The sequence below is a fragment of the Magnolia sinica genome, chromosome 1 (assembly GCF_029962835.1).
Source record: "Magnolia sinica isolate HGM2019 chromosome 1, MsV1, whole genome shotgun sequence".
Lineage (NCBI taxonomy): Eukaryota > Viridiplantae > Streptophyta > Magnoliopsida > Magnoliales > Magnoliaceae > Magnolia > Magnolia sinica.
In genome coordinates, this window is record NC_080573.1 from 24,145,508 (window position 1) to 24,163,570 (window position 18,063).

At 39.7% G+C, this 18,063-nt stretch overlaps 1 protein-coding gene across 1 annotated transcript; it reads right to left on the reverse strand.

The window, feature by feature from the left end:
- Positions 1–267: 267 nt before the first annotated feature.
- LOC131244961 (probable disease resistance protein At4g27220) lies at positions 268–17,567 on the reverse strand. The gene is made up of 4 exons (XM_058244170.1): positions 17,477–17,567; positions 14,225–17,147; positions 8,067–8,183; positions 268–316 (listed from the first exon to the last, which is right to left on the reverse strand). The coding sequence occupies exons 2-4, from the start codon at positions 17,128–17,130 to the stop codon at positions 268–270; spliced, it is 3,072 nt and encodes a 1,023-aa protein (XP_058100153.1). The 5' UTR covers positions 17,131–17,147; positions 17,477–17,567.
- Between the last annotated feature and the right edge of the window lie 496 nt (positions 17,568–18,063).

The following is an 18,063-nucleotide window of genomic DNA, read 5'->3' on the forward strand; positions in this document are numbered from 1 at the left end:
CTATCTTGCATATGCCTCGAACTACATAAAATGTTGTTCTTCTGAAAGATGTTTAGAATTTGGGATCTGGATTTAGTTTTCGCATGTTTACCCACGATTGTGCATTACTTTTACATAAATAGACGTGCTAAGTTGATCTAATTACATGTGTTTTGCTATACGAGGTGATTTAGAGAGCTAAGGCAAAAAGGCTATTAAAGTAATAATTTAACACTCAAGAAATAATTAAGTTGAAGATTGGACGCTTGGAGAATAATATTGAAGAATTTAAGTTTCAAAGATCCAAGAAAACCAATTGCTGAAGATGAAGAAAAGTCTGAAAAAAAATAATCAAACAGTCAAATAATAGAAATAACAGACTATTCTGTCGGACTGAAGGCAGGTTCATTCCAACCGAAAGTCCCAAACATACTCTAGCAACAAATAGTGAATTTTAAGGCTAATTCAGCTCTAACGAAGGGCTTTTCTGTATGACCAAAGTTTTGTTTGGTGCGACCGAATGGAGATAGAGAGTTTAAAGACTTTTTGGAGTAATTCAACTGCAAACGAAGAAGTCTTCGTCTAGATTTGGTATGACCGTATGTACTCGTTGATGAAATCGAAGCGTAACAAAAGTATATGATTTTGAACTTGATTCAAGATATATGCGCGATTTTTCTATTTAAATGCGTGTTTTAGTCTAGTTAAACAAGAATTAGTGTTGAAGAGAGAGAGAGAGAGAGAGAGAGAGAGAGGCAGCAGAGCTTCCATGAAGCCATTTTCTTCCTTAATATTTCATTTCTTATTTATTTTTCATTTTTTTTTTAATTTTAGTTTAGTTTAACTATGACAATGGTTAGCTAAATCCCTTAGCTAGAGCTACGAGTTGAGCTTTTAGTTGTTTTAAATTTTCTAGTTTACTTTTATTCAAGTTTTATGGTTTGAATGTTGAATAATTCATTGATTTTAATTTGAACAAAGTTTAAGTTTAGATTAATTTGATCCATTATTGACTTTGAACACTTTGGATGCTTAGGAATCCTAAGATTGTTTGTTTATCAATTTTACAAGGAATTGACATGTAAAATTCATTGATTTATCATAGACTACGGGCACGATAGACACTTTGGATTCCCTGCGATTAATAACTTGGTGATTCATGTGTGAACTGAATCAATTAAATTTCATATATGTTTTGATTTAAAAATTTTGAATCAACTGTTTCATTATCATAATTAATAGGATAGGACTTCGATTCTAGTTGTGTAATCTAATTGAATCAAGTTAATTAGACATAAAGAATGGATATAAGTGGATCATTGTCGCTTTAGTATTTTATTTTATTGATTCTCTTTACAGTACTTGGAATTTTATTATTGCTTTACTCTAATTCAAATTTCATAATTAGTTTTAGTTTGAGTTGTAGTTCTAAAGTTTTTTGAGAATGTACCAATATAAGTCCTTGAGGATTCGATTTTGATCTCACTGCGTTAAAACTACATCGCAGCCCTATACTTGGAGGCTATCATTCTTCTAGATTGATCACATATGTTGTTGGAAAGAAAAAAAAAATGTATGTGGATGTCACGTTAAAGGAAACCCCTTGCCCTATATATGATGAAATCGTGCTTTGGAAAGGATGAAACCCATAACTGTTATGTTGTTACATTGTTGGGAACACCTTGTGCATGTTTTTTGAGAATTGTTGCAGGATCCAAGTGCTAGATGTGTTTACCTATGGTGGAGCCATGAATGATTGATATGGACATGAGCTATGTGTAATATGATGACTAAGATGTGTACACCCCTTCTTGATTGGCCATCGTTGGAGGGAGGTGCCTATTCTAGGGTATGACGAAGCATGGGATGGGGTGAGGAATGACCATTGATGGTAGACATTAATAAACCGACATGATGCTAAACTAACCTAATTAAAGGTGAAACTAATCATGCATTCACTGGACCTAAATTGTTGGGAAATTATGCACCTCATTCTTATTCTCAATGAATACATTATTAGTGCCTCAATTTTGTCAATGACATGGGGTAGGGTGTCTTGACTTGGTTGAGCCTCTATAAGAAGACATTGAAGATCGAAGACTCGAAGACTTGAAGTATCAAGGCCAAAGACAACGTGTAAATCATGAGGTGCCTTGGTAATCCTTACCCTAGATCTTTTTTCATTCCAAAACAACCTACCTTATATGACTTGCTTTATATAGGAAAACCCTTAGTCATCGGGTTTTTTATTGTTAGATTATGAGCAAAAGAAAGATAACACATGCGCAAGTTTGATTGAACTTTGATCAATCAAGTGAACCTTCGATGGGTCTCGATCGATCAAAAGTCCTTTACTCGATTAATCAAAGATGGTTGAACTACTCCAGCTAGCTTTATGCCCTGTTTTAGATTGATATTTGATTGATCGACATATCAAGTTCGATAGATCAATAGGTAAATCCTAATGACTATCAACCTCTAGAGTGTCCATCTAAGTAAATCTCTACTAGGAACCTACCAATATAATTAGTTGTAAGAGATTCAACCCAATTCTCATTACTTTAGTAACCCCATTGGAGTATCAAGTGCAAGATAATTGATTTAAGGAAGTGGAAGAAGACTGATTTCAAAGATCAGAAGAGCATAAAAGAAGTATATTCAAGAAGTAAAGACGCATCCCAAGCAAGACGTATAAATTTAGAGTCCATATACTCTTTCCTTATATAGGACTGCGTATAGAGTTTGTGACCCAAACTCGATAAGTCCATGTGTACGACTATCTCTGGTCGGAATGTACGTAGGGTCTTGTGTAGGATCACCACTGGGCATGGGTTCATACATATTAGTCACTGTGAGAGCCTCCAACAAGAGTAAACATAAGTCCTTAGATTAGGACCATAATGGTTGTTGGTTAGCTGTTAAAAAAACCAACTGAGTCTCCACAAGAGTCATTGACATGGGTGGAAACGTGTTTTACTAATATGGGTGAGTACATGTAGGTTTTGTATAGGACCATTACCGACACAAGTGTGTACGTGGTCCACCAATATGGGTGTGTACGTGTTTAAATTCTTATGTAGGCCTTCAACGGGAGTGTACGCTTGTAAATGTTAGACGTGAATCTAATTAAAAACCTTTAAGATAGTGAGATCTGGTATAGTCGAGGAGAGTACGTCCGCTAAGAGTAGAGTAGGCAAGTAATTGAACTATTATATATCGTTGTGCTTACGATTGACTTATGTAGATACAATTCTATTATACTTGTGATTGGATTTGTTTAATTCATATCTATACATGAATTGATTATATGCTAGGCATTTCATGTGTAGCATACAAAATTTGTTTTTCATATCTCGTCATATATACTAGTTGCTTAGATTATTGCGTCTATTGTAATCTATACTATTGGACCTTTGTGCCTTAATTAATTTGAATTGGTAAATTTTACTTAGCATATAATTTTTAAGTGATCCTATTTTAAGTGATCTTATTTACCCTCTTAAGACTTAATACACATTCCTTCCTAAAAACAAAACCTCCATTACTTAATGAGCATAACATGGTACACTCAAGTATAGCCCATTAGAAATCCCTAGCCCATCACAATGGCAATAAACACTTGGAGAGAGATGGGAGGGCTGTCAGACAAAAACCCCGAGCTCTGGCCACCTTTCAATGGACAACTGTTGTCAGCGAGCCTTCTTGATGTACGTGTTGCATTTTTCCACAAAAAAAAAAAAAAAAAAAAAAACAGAGATATCCATTTCAACAACAGATAGGGGAGTGAGAGGGAGAGCCATCCAAAGGGATTGGAAATTTAAATTTTGAATTTGAAGGGAGGGAAAATTTTTGATTGAAAATTAAAATTTTAAAAGTGGTTAACGGCCGGGTCAGGGTAGCAGGCTTGTGGGCGTACGGCTCTCTCCAAGCTCAGTCCGATTGAGAAATGGGCTGCAGTTTTAAGCCCGAACTCAGCCCATAGGCCAAGACCAGCCTGAGGTGGCTTACGCCTGAAAGCCTGTCAGGCCAGGCCGGTCCATTAACAGCCCTTTCAATCATGTCTCCACCAATGGGCTTGTGGCCCATCTAAAATATAGGCGTTTTGGACGTATGGGTTACATGTAAAGCTTATGAATGCATGTATATGAATCATTATATCCTGCCAGAGTATTGAATTTTTCTTATTAATAAAAAGTAGAGAAGTTGCTGACCTGAACAAGCTTCTTTGAACAGTATCGCAGCCCTTATAGCCCGTGAATGATCACGAATCTTCATCCTCGTCTGATTCCCTAAGCTGAAGAAGCACAGAAACCCAATCGTGTCACTGGCCATTCATTCATTTTTTCTTTTTTCACACGTACTGACACAATCCAAACATGTCCGTTCAGTCACACCACAATGGTGCTCGAACCCATGACCTTGTGTTGAAACTCTTGTGAGTCTACCACTAAGCCATACGGTCGCAAGCTACCATTCACCTAAGATCTCATCTCTAGGCCCAAGATCAGATCCCATTCCTAGTCCTATGTAATTGAAATTAAGCCCACTCAAACCCTTATTTTTCCCCGCCCAATATAGGTGTCAATAGGCCAGTTGCCCCCAATGGGTACCCAAGCTAGGTCTGACACAGATTGGGTGTGGGTGTAACTAAAAGGGCAGTGGGTTTGGGTATTTGTTGAGCCTGATTAACAATTGGGCCGGGTGTGGGTATAATCTCGACCAACACCTGAACCCATTGATGTTTGTATGTACATATATCGAGTTCTTGTCAAATAGTCCTAGCCATACAATCTCCACACAGATTACATGTATCAATGTCCACACAGATTACATGTATTAAAATCACGGGCAGTCTAAATCTGGATTTGACATGGACATGTGTTGCACTTGACGAATGGCCTGATCTTCCCACTTCATGGTCTTTGTGGTAGGGTTTATTTTACATGTTTCTTAAGAAAAAACACTATAGGTTTTATTTTAATTTTTTATAAAATTAAGTAGTTTTAGTTAATTTAAGTGTATTAAAAAATAATAAATGTGTACCTGATACACTTATAGGCACACCAACACCATAAGGTGGACGAAATGGATCACCCCATATTGGTCGTGGTTGTTGTGTTATATGGGTCCTGGTTGTTATATGTCATGGTCGTCATTTTACATGGGTTGTTGTTGTTATGTTAAATAGGTAGTGGTTGTCATGTTATATGGGTTGTAGTTATCATAGGTCGTGGTTGTGATGTTATATGAGTTATGGTTGCAATGGGTCATTGTTGCAATGTTATATGGGTCGTGGTTGTCATGTTATATGTATCGTGATTTTCACGTGTTCACTTTCTTTACTACTTAGCCATTGGTACCATAGCATAGGCTCACAATGGGGTAATCGGATCCATCCACCTTGTCAGTCAGCTTACTGTGGGCTCAAAAAGTCCTGACTTGGGCAGTGTCCACTTCTAACAAACATCATAGTAAGTTTGAAAAGTTTTAACAGTCACCACTATTTTCTATTTTGTGGCCCACATGAGCACTGGATCAGGCTGATATTTGGTCCCTAGTACTAAAATGACACGACAAAAAGGATGGGCGGCATGGATTATACACATACATTAATGTGGGCCCATATGGGTCATGGTTTGAATGAGTTGTAGTTGTCATGTTATATAGGTCGTGGTTGTCATGTTATGTGGGATCGTGGTTTTCACGTGTTCACTTCCTTTACCATCCAGCCATTGGTACCATAGCCTAAGACCCACAATGGGGTGATCCAATCTATTCACCGTGTTGGCTAACTCGCCGTGGGCTAAAAAAGTCTTAACATGGACAGTGTCTACTTCTAACGAACATCACAGTGAGCCTGAAAAGTTTCAACAGACACTAGAATTTTCAAATTTGTGGCCCACATGAGCACTGGATCAGGCTGATATTCGGTCCCTAGCACTAAAATGACACAACAAAATGGATGGGTGACATGGATTATACACATACATCAATGTGGGCCCATATGGGTCATGGTTTGCGTGGGTGTAGTTGTCATGTTATATGTGTCATGGTTGTCATTTATATTGATCGTAGTTTTCATATGTTCACTTCCTTTACTAACAAACCATTGGTACCGTAAGCTAAGGCCAACAATGGGGTGATATGATCCATCCACCTTGTCGATTAGCTCGCCATGGGCTTAAAAAGTCCTGACTTGAGTAGCGTCTACTTCTAATAAACATTACAATGAGCCTAGAAAGTTTCAACAGTCAACATTATTTTCTATTTTGTGGCCCACAGGAGCAGTAGATCAGGCTGATATTTGGTCTCTAGGATTAAAATGACACGACAAAAAAGATGGGCGGCATGGATTATACACATACATCAATGCGGAACCATATGGGTTGTGGTTTGCATGGGTTGTAGTTGTCATGTTATATGGTTGTGGTTGTCATGTTAGGTGGATCGTGGTTTGCACGTGTTCACTTCCTTTACTAACCAGCCATTGGTACCATAGCGTGAGGCCCAACAATAGGATGATCCGATCCATCTACCTTATCGACCAACTCACCGTGGGCCCAAAAAGTCCCACTTGTGTTGTCTCTACTTCTAACAAACATCACAGTGAGCCTGAAAAGTTTCAATAGTCACCATTATTTTCTATTTCGTGTCCCATAAGAGCACTAGATAAGACTATTATTCAGTCCCTAGCCCTAAAATGACACGGCAAAAAGGATGAGCGGTATGGATTATACACTTACATCAATGTGAGCCCATATGGGTCATGGTTTGCATGGGTCGTAGTTGTCATGTTATATGGGTCGTGGTTGTCATGTTATATAGATCGTGGTTTACATGTGTTCACTTCCTTTACTACCCAGCTATTAGTACCATAGCCAAGGCCCACAATGGGGTGATCTGATCCATCCAGCTTGTCAGCCAGATTGTCATGGGCTCAAAAAGTCCTACCTTGTGCGGTGTCCACTTCTAACAAATATCGCAGTGAGTCTAGAAAGTATCAACATGCGGTGACACTATCACCATTATTTTCTATTATGTGGCCCACATTACCTCTTGATCAGGCTGATATTTGAGCCCTAACTCTAAATTGACATGGCAAGAAAGATGGGCGGCATGGATTATACACATACATTAGTGTGGGCACCACAAGTTGGACCTTGCCCACGCCCAAAAAACGGGTTTTGTATACGTCGTTAAATACTATGTAACTTCTTATTCATTATCTTATGAATTTTTTTATGGTGGGCCCTATGAATTTTTTAAAGTGAAAATCATTATCCTTACTGTTATTTTTGGTGTGGTCCATTTGAGTTGATATGATTCATTTTTATTTTTTTTTTCTAATTCTCTAAAATGATATCGAAAATTGGATGAACAGTATGGATATAATAAATACATCATTGTGGGGTCCAGGTAACTTTGATCTCATTTGAAGGAGCTTGAGGTACATCGGAGCTCGTCTTCGCATGACATGTATCTACACCAGCTATATAGCTAGTGTGTGGTACACCAGCCAATCCGCTTTTGCCTATCAGGCCAGCCCACTATTATGGGAAGTGGATTGGCTAGTATACCGCACACCAGCTATATAGCTGGTGTAGAACACTCCTCGAGCTCCAAGTAGTACAAACGGTTCAAAGGAGATCAAAGTTACATGTCCCCATAATGATGTATTTATTATATCCACATCATTCATCAACTTTTCGAGATCATTTTAGAGCATTGAGCAAATAAATCATATCCAAAACTCAAATGGACCGCACTAAAAATAACAGTGGGGATAATGATTTTCACCCTTAAAATATTTACAGGGCCCACCATAACATTTATTTTCCATCTAATCTATTCATGACGTCACAAATACCTGGATGAAGAGGAAAAACAAATTTCATATTGATCCGAAACTTTTGTGACCCCTAAAAGGGTTTCAATGGTAGACGTTCAATCCCCCACTACCTTTTGCAGTGTGGTCCACTTTATCTTTAGATCTATCTTATTTTTTGGCTAAAGCCTCATGACGAGCTCGTAAAATGGATGGACGGTTTGCATATAACAATTACCTCATGATAGGACCCACAGAACCCGCTGACGTCAATACACCAACTATATACCTAGTGTGTGGTACACCAGCCAATCCGCTTCCATGATAGGCGGGCAGTGAAAATGATGTGAATTGCCTGGCCCACATGCCAAACTGGGGCCTGCAGTAGAAAAGGTGAAAGGCCTATTAAAGTTGGAAACTGATTGGCTACTTCCCCTGCCACCAGCCAATGGTTGTGGTCGGTGCTATGTGGGCCCCACCATGATGTATGTGTTCCATCCATGCCTTCCATCTATTTTTCTAGATCATTTTAGTAGATGAGACCAAAAATGAGGTACATCACAATCTCAAGTGACCACATTACATGAAACAGTGTTGAATGCACGTCTACCATTACAAAATTTTGGGGGCCATAAAAGTTTTGGATCAAGCTGATCTTTGTTTTTTTTCCCCTTCATCTGGTCTGTATGACCTAATCAATAGATTGGATGTCAAATAAACAGTACAATGGGCTTTAGGAGGATTTTAATGGTGGATATCCAATCACTATTGTTTTCTTGTGGTGTGGTCAACCTGAGATTTATATCCCTATAATTTTTGGGATCAAGCCCTTAAATGATCTGTGAAACTGGATGAACCGAATGGATGAAATACATACGTCATGGTGGGACCCACAAAGCACCGACCATCAGCCACTGGGCTGGTGGCGGGGGGAGTAGCCAATCCGTTTCCATTGGGCTTCATAGCCTGTGTAAATACACTGAAAATAGATAATTATTATGGTTTACCATGTTTGAAAATTCATAGATATTTGTGTCATTCAAACTAGTTCAAAAGTGATAATTTTAATTTTTGAATGGTACGGTATATCGGTTCCGTCCATCCATTTTACTACAATATTTTGAAACATGAGACAAAAAATGAATCAGATACAACACTCAGGTGACCCACACCAAAAGAAGTAGTGGCCCTGCAAAGTTTTTAATGGTAAGTATTCGATTCCCTTTTTCGTATGGTGTGATCCACTTGAGTTTTGGATATACCTCATTTTTTTGCTTATACTACAAATTCAAATGGCATAATGAATGAACGGTGTGGATAAGTGAAATGCCTCACAGTGGGACCCATATATATTTTGTAATGTTTTCGGTTGTGTCAAAAAAGTAAGTAGTGAAATCAGGTATGTTGCAAATACATGGGGAAATAATTATTTTTCTTCTACCTGGTATTTACTAGTGCACTGGAAAATCAAACAGGCCTAAAGTTTGACATGTCCACGGCTGTAGAGTGTGTAGTAACTTACAGTGCTAGCGTGGCGAGTGAACTCTGTGGCACTACCATGTGTATGTCATTATCTACGCCATCAGTCCATTTTGCCTGCTCATTCCAAGGCATGATCCTAAAATTCAAGCATATCCAAAGCTCAAGTGGACCATACCACAGAAAAAAATGGAAACGATGACATCTGCCATTGAAACCTTACTAGCCCCAAAGTGATGTTTATTCATCCAACCCGTTCACAAAGGTCGGACAGACATGCAAGCAAAAAAAAAAATCTTCCACTTGATGCAAAACTTTTATAACCATGAGAAGTTTTCAATAGTAGGTACTCAATTTTCACTGTTCCATGTGGTGTGGTCTACTTAAGGTTCGGATATGTTTAAGTTTCAGGCTCATGACATGAAATGGGCTGGAAAAACGAATGAATACCCTGGATAAAATACATACACATCACAATGGCCCATATAGTTTACTCACCCATAAATTACTCATGCACATGCAATCCGCGTCCCATGTCCTCACCGGTTTGCATACGCTCATTATCTAGTAGTAAGCTCTGTGGGCCCACTAAGATATATGTGTCATTATCTACACCATCCATAAAACAATAGGGATAATGCACCCACCATTGAAACCTTCTTAGAGCCCAAAGTGTTGTTATTTGTCATTCAACCTTTCACAAGGTCAAACAAATGGTCACAATCATGGATGAAGAAAAAGACTAAGATATCAGTCTGATAGGGTCCTTACTCTTGCTCGGGTGGTAGACTCTCAGGAGTTTCAACACCGGGTCAAGGGTTCGAGTACCCATAGGCGGTGAAATTCCACTAAGGCATGAATGTGTGTGCGTGTTTTTTTTTTTTTTTTTTTTTTAAAGATATCAATCTGATCTACAAATTCTATACTCTCAGTAAGTTTTCAATGGTGTGGTCTAGTTCAACTTTGAATATGTTTCAAATTTAGATGACTCAGTGTAACAACCCTAAATTTTGGTACATTATTAAAAAACTAAATTAAATATTTAAAGATTTTATTTTTAAATAAAAAATAAAAACAAGTTAATAGTTGAGTTGGTAGCGAAATTCATAGTTGAGAGAGAGGTTTATGGATCGATTCTTGAAGTGGTAATAATAAAGTTTTTATTAAATATCATAAAAAAATTCAAATTCAGGATAAGGGAGGATGTGCTCATTCTATTGCATTAAAAAAAAAAAAAACCTAAAGTAAAAGGAAGAGGAAATTCTAATAAGGCTCGATCATGTAAGTTCTAATCATTAGATCTTTTTAACTTTTTATTATGTTGTTAATTTCTTCTTGATCTATACAATGGATGGCGTGGATCATCCACACCATCATTGTATAGGTGTGTAGAGTTAATTTTAATAAAGTGATGTTTTTATGATTTTGGTCTAATTAGTAATATTTTAGGAATAAATTAAATGGATGGAATCTGATTGTGCTAAGATAGATCTGTACGGATCATATGATCCTTAAGGCCAAAATATACAATGGCCATAATTTTTAGATCAATCTAACAATCAGATAGGCCACATTAGTCAGATCTAAAAGTGTTTAATAAAGGAATCTTAGATTTTTGCGCAAGTGTTGGTATCACTTGGCGTAGAAGGTCGAGAATGGGTCATCGGTGTATGTGTGGTTAGATCCACACCATCCATTTAATGTGTAGAGACAAAACATGATAATACCTCAAGAATCTGAATGATCTGACCATCCGATGGACCACCCCGATCAAGTAATTATCATTTAATTTTATAATCTTAAAAAGAAGAAAAAAATAGAATAGAAATTTTAATTATTTGATTATTTTGGATCTGGCCACCTAGGATGTTAATCAGAGGTGGGCCCCACCATGTAATAAAAACATATGAATAATAATGTTGTTGATATAACTGATAGGATTTCTGAATTCAAATCAACATAATTACCCTGTGGATTCTACACTACCAGACTCAGGTGAGTAACCCAACTTGTCTCATAATTCATTAAAATTAAAATAAATCATTGTGATTATTTGATTGATTTACTGGTTTGAATATTTTGATATGATAATTGTACGATAAATTTATATGTGAATATTTTAATCGAGACAACTATGCCAAATATGAAAAATATACATTTACATATCATCCCTCATTCATTGCATTGCATAATGCATGGTCGATCTTAGGTGCCCTCCCTAGAAGAAATGTCGATCCTGGTAGAGCGTTACCAGATGCGCGCTATGCCCAAGCCTACCGAAAGGTGGAAGCCTACCCAACGGGTGGATGCGGGTTGACGACTTCCAACCCAAGTAGATGGACGATCACCTCATCTGATGCATTCATACTCCATTTTACATCATTGTACATGTATTTTTATATTATTTTAATTGATATGATTATGAACCATGCTGGATTATATTACTAAGCCTGGCCAGCTTATATTTTTTATTGATGGAAAAACCGTACAGATGTGAATGAGGGTGGGCTGGTGGCTCAAAAATAGGAATATGTGGTCAAACCAGAAAGGACTTAAAGGACACGTTACCTTACTTGACAAAAGAAGAAGTTGCAACCTTAGACTAGTCATGATATTTTTACTTTAATTATATTTAATTTTCTTAGATTGTAAATTAATTCTTTCAAGTTGTTGGACATTTTTATTTCATTTCATAAGATCCCAATTGAGAGGGTCCTTAATTATGTTTATGATTAATTATTTATTTTGGAGATGTTGTTGAGTATGAATGGAATGTAAATCTATGGTAGAGCTAATAGATAAATGAATAATTGTATAATTGAATGAAATTAGTACACTTAGTGTACGTGTCATGGGCCGAAACTCGGGTCTGAGGGTGCACACTCTGTACTCGAATTTCGGAGCGTGACACTCAGACTACTAGTTGAAAAACAGATGGACAGCATGGATAAAACACATAAATTCCCATAGACCCCACAAAGCTTATTCATCACCCTATATTACTCAACACATTATAGGCATTTGTGGATCACATGCCACACCCTGTCTGCGGTCAGAAGCTAGGTGGGGCCACAGCGATGTCTATGAGAAATCCTTCCCTTCCATCTGATTTTCCAGCTCAAATGGCTGCACGATAGGAAATGGTGGGAAGGGAATTGCTTGTTGTTGGAACCGTGATGTTTATATGCCATCCAAACATATTATAATTAAGGTGAGTCCATCTAAGGTTAACTGGAAAAATAAAAATATCAATCCGGATCCAAAACATACGCGGCTTCTCATTCTTTCCGGGAACGCGGATTGGGTACATCCCTTCGTCCAGGTTTCACTGTGATGTATGGATTTTATCTACACTGTTCATGCATTTTACCACATCATTTTACGCTATTGGCTCAAAAATGAAGCATATCCAAAGCTGGAGTGTACCATGAAATGAGGATTAAACACGGTTATAAACTTTTTAGGTACCACAGAAGTTTTGTATCAGGCTGATATTTTTGTTTTCCCTTAGTCTAGGTCTGTATGACCTTATGAGTAGTTTTGATGGAAAATAAACATAATTGTGAGCCTTAGGAAGGTTTCAACAGTAGGCGTCACTAGCAAACCTGCTTTCTGTGGTGTGGCTCATTTTAACCGTGGATCTGCATCATTTTAGGTCCCATGACCTAAAATGATATGGAAAAGATGCATAAACGGTGTGGATAAAATCCACACATCATAGTAGCCCTCAGAATTCTAGCAAGTCCTAGCAGCTTGGGACGGACAGGGGAAATATCAGATACGCGAGCCTTTCTTGTCACATTGGAGTCTTGAATCTCCCTTATTTTTAATATGATCTGAAAAACCCATGTAGTGCGTAAATTTTTTATAAACATCACGGTGGCACCACCTAACTGTGGAAAGTAGGACCTTGCGATGTCGCAGGCAAGAGGCAGGTAGTGCATGGGGTGCGACTTAGCTGCCACCCCGGATCCAAAGGAAACGGATATGCTCCCCTGACACCAGCCAATGGCTGATGGTCGGTGCTCTTTGGGCCCCACCATGATGTATGTGTTTCATTCATGCTGTCGATCTATTTTTTCGGATCATTTTATGGTATGAGACCAAAAATGAGTTATATCCCAATCAAAAGTGGACCACATTACAGGAAAAAGTGTTGACTGAGCGTTGACCATTAAAAGCTTTTTGGGGGCCATAAAAGTTTTGGATCAAGAAGATCTTTTTTCTTTAAAAAAAAAAAAAAACTTTGATCCTGTATGACCTAATCAACAGATTGGATATCAAATAAACAGTACAGCAGGCCTTAGGAGGATTTTAATGGTGGATATCCAATCACTATTGTTTTCCTGTGGTGTGGTCCACCTGAAGCTGGATGATCTGTAAGAATGGATGAAACACACATAATGGTGGGGCCCACAGAGCACCGACTACCAGCCACCGGGCTCGTGGAAGGGGGAGTAGCCGATCCGTTTCCGGATCCAATGACGTGGGTGGGACCTGACTATATAGGGGCCTATCTTGATGTATGTGTTATATATCTACGTGCTCTCCCTATTTTTCCAGCTCATTGAGTGGCGTGGGGTAAAAAATGAAGAATATGAAATCTCAGGTGATCCATGCCACAAGAAACAGTGGTCACTGACCATTATGATCTTTTTGTGAGCCACAAAAGTTTTGGATGAAGCTGATATTTATTTTTTCCTTTCATCTAGATTTTTAGACCTTATCAGCAGGTTGGATGGCAAATAAACATTGCGGATGGTGAGCGTTCTTGTGGTGTGGTCCACCTGATATTTGTATGTGCTTCATTTTTGGGCCATGCCGAGCTGGAGAAACGGATAAATAGGGTAGATATACAACGCATACATCGCGGTGGGCCCACGGTCAGGTTCCACCACGTCGCTCGCAGCTAAGTAGCGCCTGTAAGGTAAAATGCCATACCTGTTATACAGGTCGTGGAAGCGTGATTTGACAATTTCATCTGCCCACTCCAAAGCCGCGAACCATTTAGATTCTCCTATCATATCCCGAAGCGACGATGCGCTGTTCGCCGCCAAAGCAAGCCTCTTTAGACTGAAACACTCTAACACCTCGATCCGAAGCAACGATGGCAACTCGAGCAAAGCTTCACCCTCACAAAAGCTCCTCAGCTTTGGCATGCACGATAGAGTTATGACCTGTAAGAGAGGGAGTACTGAAGTATCCACCGCTCCCCTATCCGTGATGATCGACTCCATTTCATCGCATTTACCAAGTGAGAGCTCTTTCAGTTGCTGGAGTGCTCGAGCTACCGTCCATGATAAGAGATTCTTCAAGCCACTGCATTTCCGCACTGTAAGAAACTGTAGATTTTCAAATGCGGGAGGCAGTAGAGCTTTTACTGGAGAGGCGGGATCTTCATTCTCATCCGGGATTATCTTCTCCATTTTTTGGCAACCTTTAATCTTGAGCTGCTCCATTTTCACACTCTGTAGCAGACAGGGTGGGAAGAACGATCCAGCCCAGTTGTAGACTTTTAGTAATCTTAAATCCTCCAGCGCAGGCGGCAACCCATCATGGAACATTTCCTCCCATCTCTCCACGTCACAGAGTACGGAACATACCAGCTTTAGCTGCTCGGATCTTTCCATCAGAACCTTGACCCAATTCGAAACGGGCTTCGTTATATCGAGCCGCGTGCTTCTCATGGAAGTAGAAGTGCCCTTGGATTCATACTCGGCAATGCTTATGCGGAATCTTGATATGTTTGTCCAAGAAAGGGAGAATTTCTGCGACAAGCATTCTACATTTTTAACATGGATGTACAGCGCTGTCAAGCATTCCAAGGACGCCAACTCTGCTAAGCTAGCATTATTTCCATCTTCCATTCCTTCAACCTCCCACGCGCTGAAGCTGTTTCCCATGTGCAGTTCTTCCAAGTATTGCAATCTCGATATCAGGTTTGGCCCTACTCTTTCCAGACATACATTATTCGATAGATCCAAGAGCTTTAGATTAGACAATCTGCCCACTTCTTCAGGCAATTCCATGATGTCCGTTCTGTTTAGGCAAAGTATTTCCAGCTTCTCCATTTCTCCTAGTGGAGATACGTCTCTTAAATACGAACATCCAGAGAGGAAAAGCGCCCGCAGTGTCGTCAGTCGTGGGAGGGATGAAATGCGTGTATCACTGAGATCTATAACTGTAAGGCTTTTCATCCCTTGGAAGAAACTATCCGGGATTATCTCCAGCCGCATGTTTTTTTGAAGCAATAGGGTTAAGAGATTTGGGCAATCTGGCTCCACGGGCAGAATGCTAGTCTTAGCTTCAATCAATGAAATCCTCTTACACTCGTTTAGCTTCTCCTTCCTCGGCCAATTTCTCATATTCACGTCGGCTTTTGCGAAGAAACCATTCCCAACTCTTGATGCGATTGACCTAGCCACATCTCTGACAATATCATGCATTTTTACGCGCCCTTCTGTATCGCCGTCCAACAACAAACAACGAGCCTTAAGTTTATCAATCGTGCTGTGCATTCTCTCCCTTGCTTCATTTAGAGTCTCCACATCATCAAAGAACTGCTCGCCGAATCCGTATCTCATCAACATCTCTATCTCAATGTCGGAGCCTTCGGGGAATAGACAACAGAACAAGAAGCATGACTTGATCTCATCAGTCTCCAAGTAATCGTAACTCAATTCCAGACATGAGAAAACCTCTCTATGTTCAGTTTCTATAAGAGTCCCTTTCCTCAGTCTCGTTAATGCATCGGCCCACACCTGCCTGCCCTTGTGCCGTAGTGCAGTTCCAATTGCGACAATTAGCAGAGGGACGCACCCACATTCATTCACGATGTCTTTTCCATAATCGTGCAAAATAGAAGAATCAACAGCACCATCTATCGCCATTGTGAAGAGATTCCATGACTCTGCTTGGGTTAGGAACCCCACCTCAATCACGGCCTGGCTCCCATGCATATTGCATACATCTGCGTTTCGCGTTGTCAGCATGATTTTGCAACCCTTGCGAATATGTCCACATGGGATCCCAATCTCAACCAATTCCAACTTTTTCCATACATTGTCCAGTATTACCAGTGTCTTAGTGTCCTGTAACCTCTCCAGCAGGGCACCTTTTCTCACCATTTCGCTCTCTTTTTCTTTGAGTTTCAGGCCTAGCTGGCCTGCAATCTCGCCTTGGATCTTTGTCAAGTCTGGATTCGGAGCAACTTCCACCATTACAACGTCATCGTATAGCCTCATGTTTTTCACTTGTTTGCCCATCTCTTTCATCAGGGTGGTCTTGCCTACTCCACCCATACCGTAGACCCCAATGGTCCCGATTGCCTCATCTTTCAGTGCCTTCATGATCTCTTCAACAGCCACTTTTCTAGATTCAAAAACCATGTAATCTCCATCGGCAAGCATAGATTCTACACTTGGAGGAGGAGGGTCGTGCGACACGCCACTGCTATAATTCCTCCCTCTACTTTGGAGATCTTTGACGTGGTTCAAATTTTGTTTCGATTCTTTACCCAAGTTGTATTGGGAGAAACAATTAGGACGCCACCCGCTGAAGCATCCCTCACTCCCTCGGGATCCATCTTCCAATCTTGTCACATCAGCTTCGACTTTTTGTATGCATGTTAGCCATGCTTCCACATCGTCATTGATCCTATCTCTTCTCCGACGAGCTGCATTCACCTGCGCTTGTACATCATTTTTAATGTTCCTCAGACTCTCAACCTCATCTTTAAAGTTGTCGATGTTCCTCTTGTAGTGAACGAGATAACCAACGTGATTCTTCACAAGTACAAGTACATCCTTTCCTATTTGCCAAACAGTTCCACAGATCTCCAAAGCCATGTCGTTTTAGAGGGAAGCTGAAAAGGTGTGTAGCCATAAAATATCAATACATCGACTCCAAGGGTCTGTTTGGCCTAGGCATCTAATTCTGATTTTGGTGGGTCCCATGCCTCCACGTAGGATTGGCCACGCGGAGGGGCCATTAGCACTGTTACAGACTTACAGTTTTATTTTTCCCTCTTATTTTTCTCTTATGCAGAGGAAATCTTCTGTGGAGGGCAGCAAATCAAATCTGACGTGGAGGGTATGGGGCTACCAAAACCAGGACTAGGCTTAATCCCAAATTTGTCCAATCCCCGGACCAAACCGGCCATAAATGATGTTGGGCATTTTCTACTAAATCTACCTTATTAGCTGTACGTGGGGCCGAAGTGGATCAACTCATGTAAACCGTCGATCATTGGAGAAGACCGACCCACCATAGATTGCACATGAATAGGACTATTTTTACTCTAACAATCCATTATGCATTGTGCATGACTTTCGTTGTATAGCAAAGTTGGATCATCCAACAATCGATGTCGATCATTTCTTGACAGCTGACTTAATTTGCACCATAGCAAGGCATGCAAAAAGTCATGGAAAGGGGTAGTACCTACTGGGGTCACTTTCTAGCTCTAACGTGGAAATGACTTAACATGCATGAAATCCATCCCATTCATCAAGTGCATTCCCTTATTTAGCATCCCAAAAATCGGGTTGATTAAACACTCAAGTGGGCCATCCATAAAATTATACATAAAAACTATAAATTTACAAGAAGCAGATTGCTTCGTATCCTCGCCCATCTCTAGCCACGAAAGCCCACCGTGATGTATCTCCACTTGAACCCGTCTCTAGCCACGAAAGGACAGTTCAGCCGGCGAGCCCACCGTGATGTATATATCTCCACTTTGTTAGATCTGCCTTATTTTTGTGCTCGCACCTTAAACT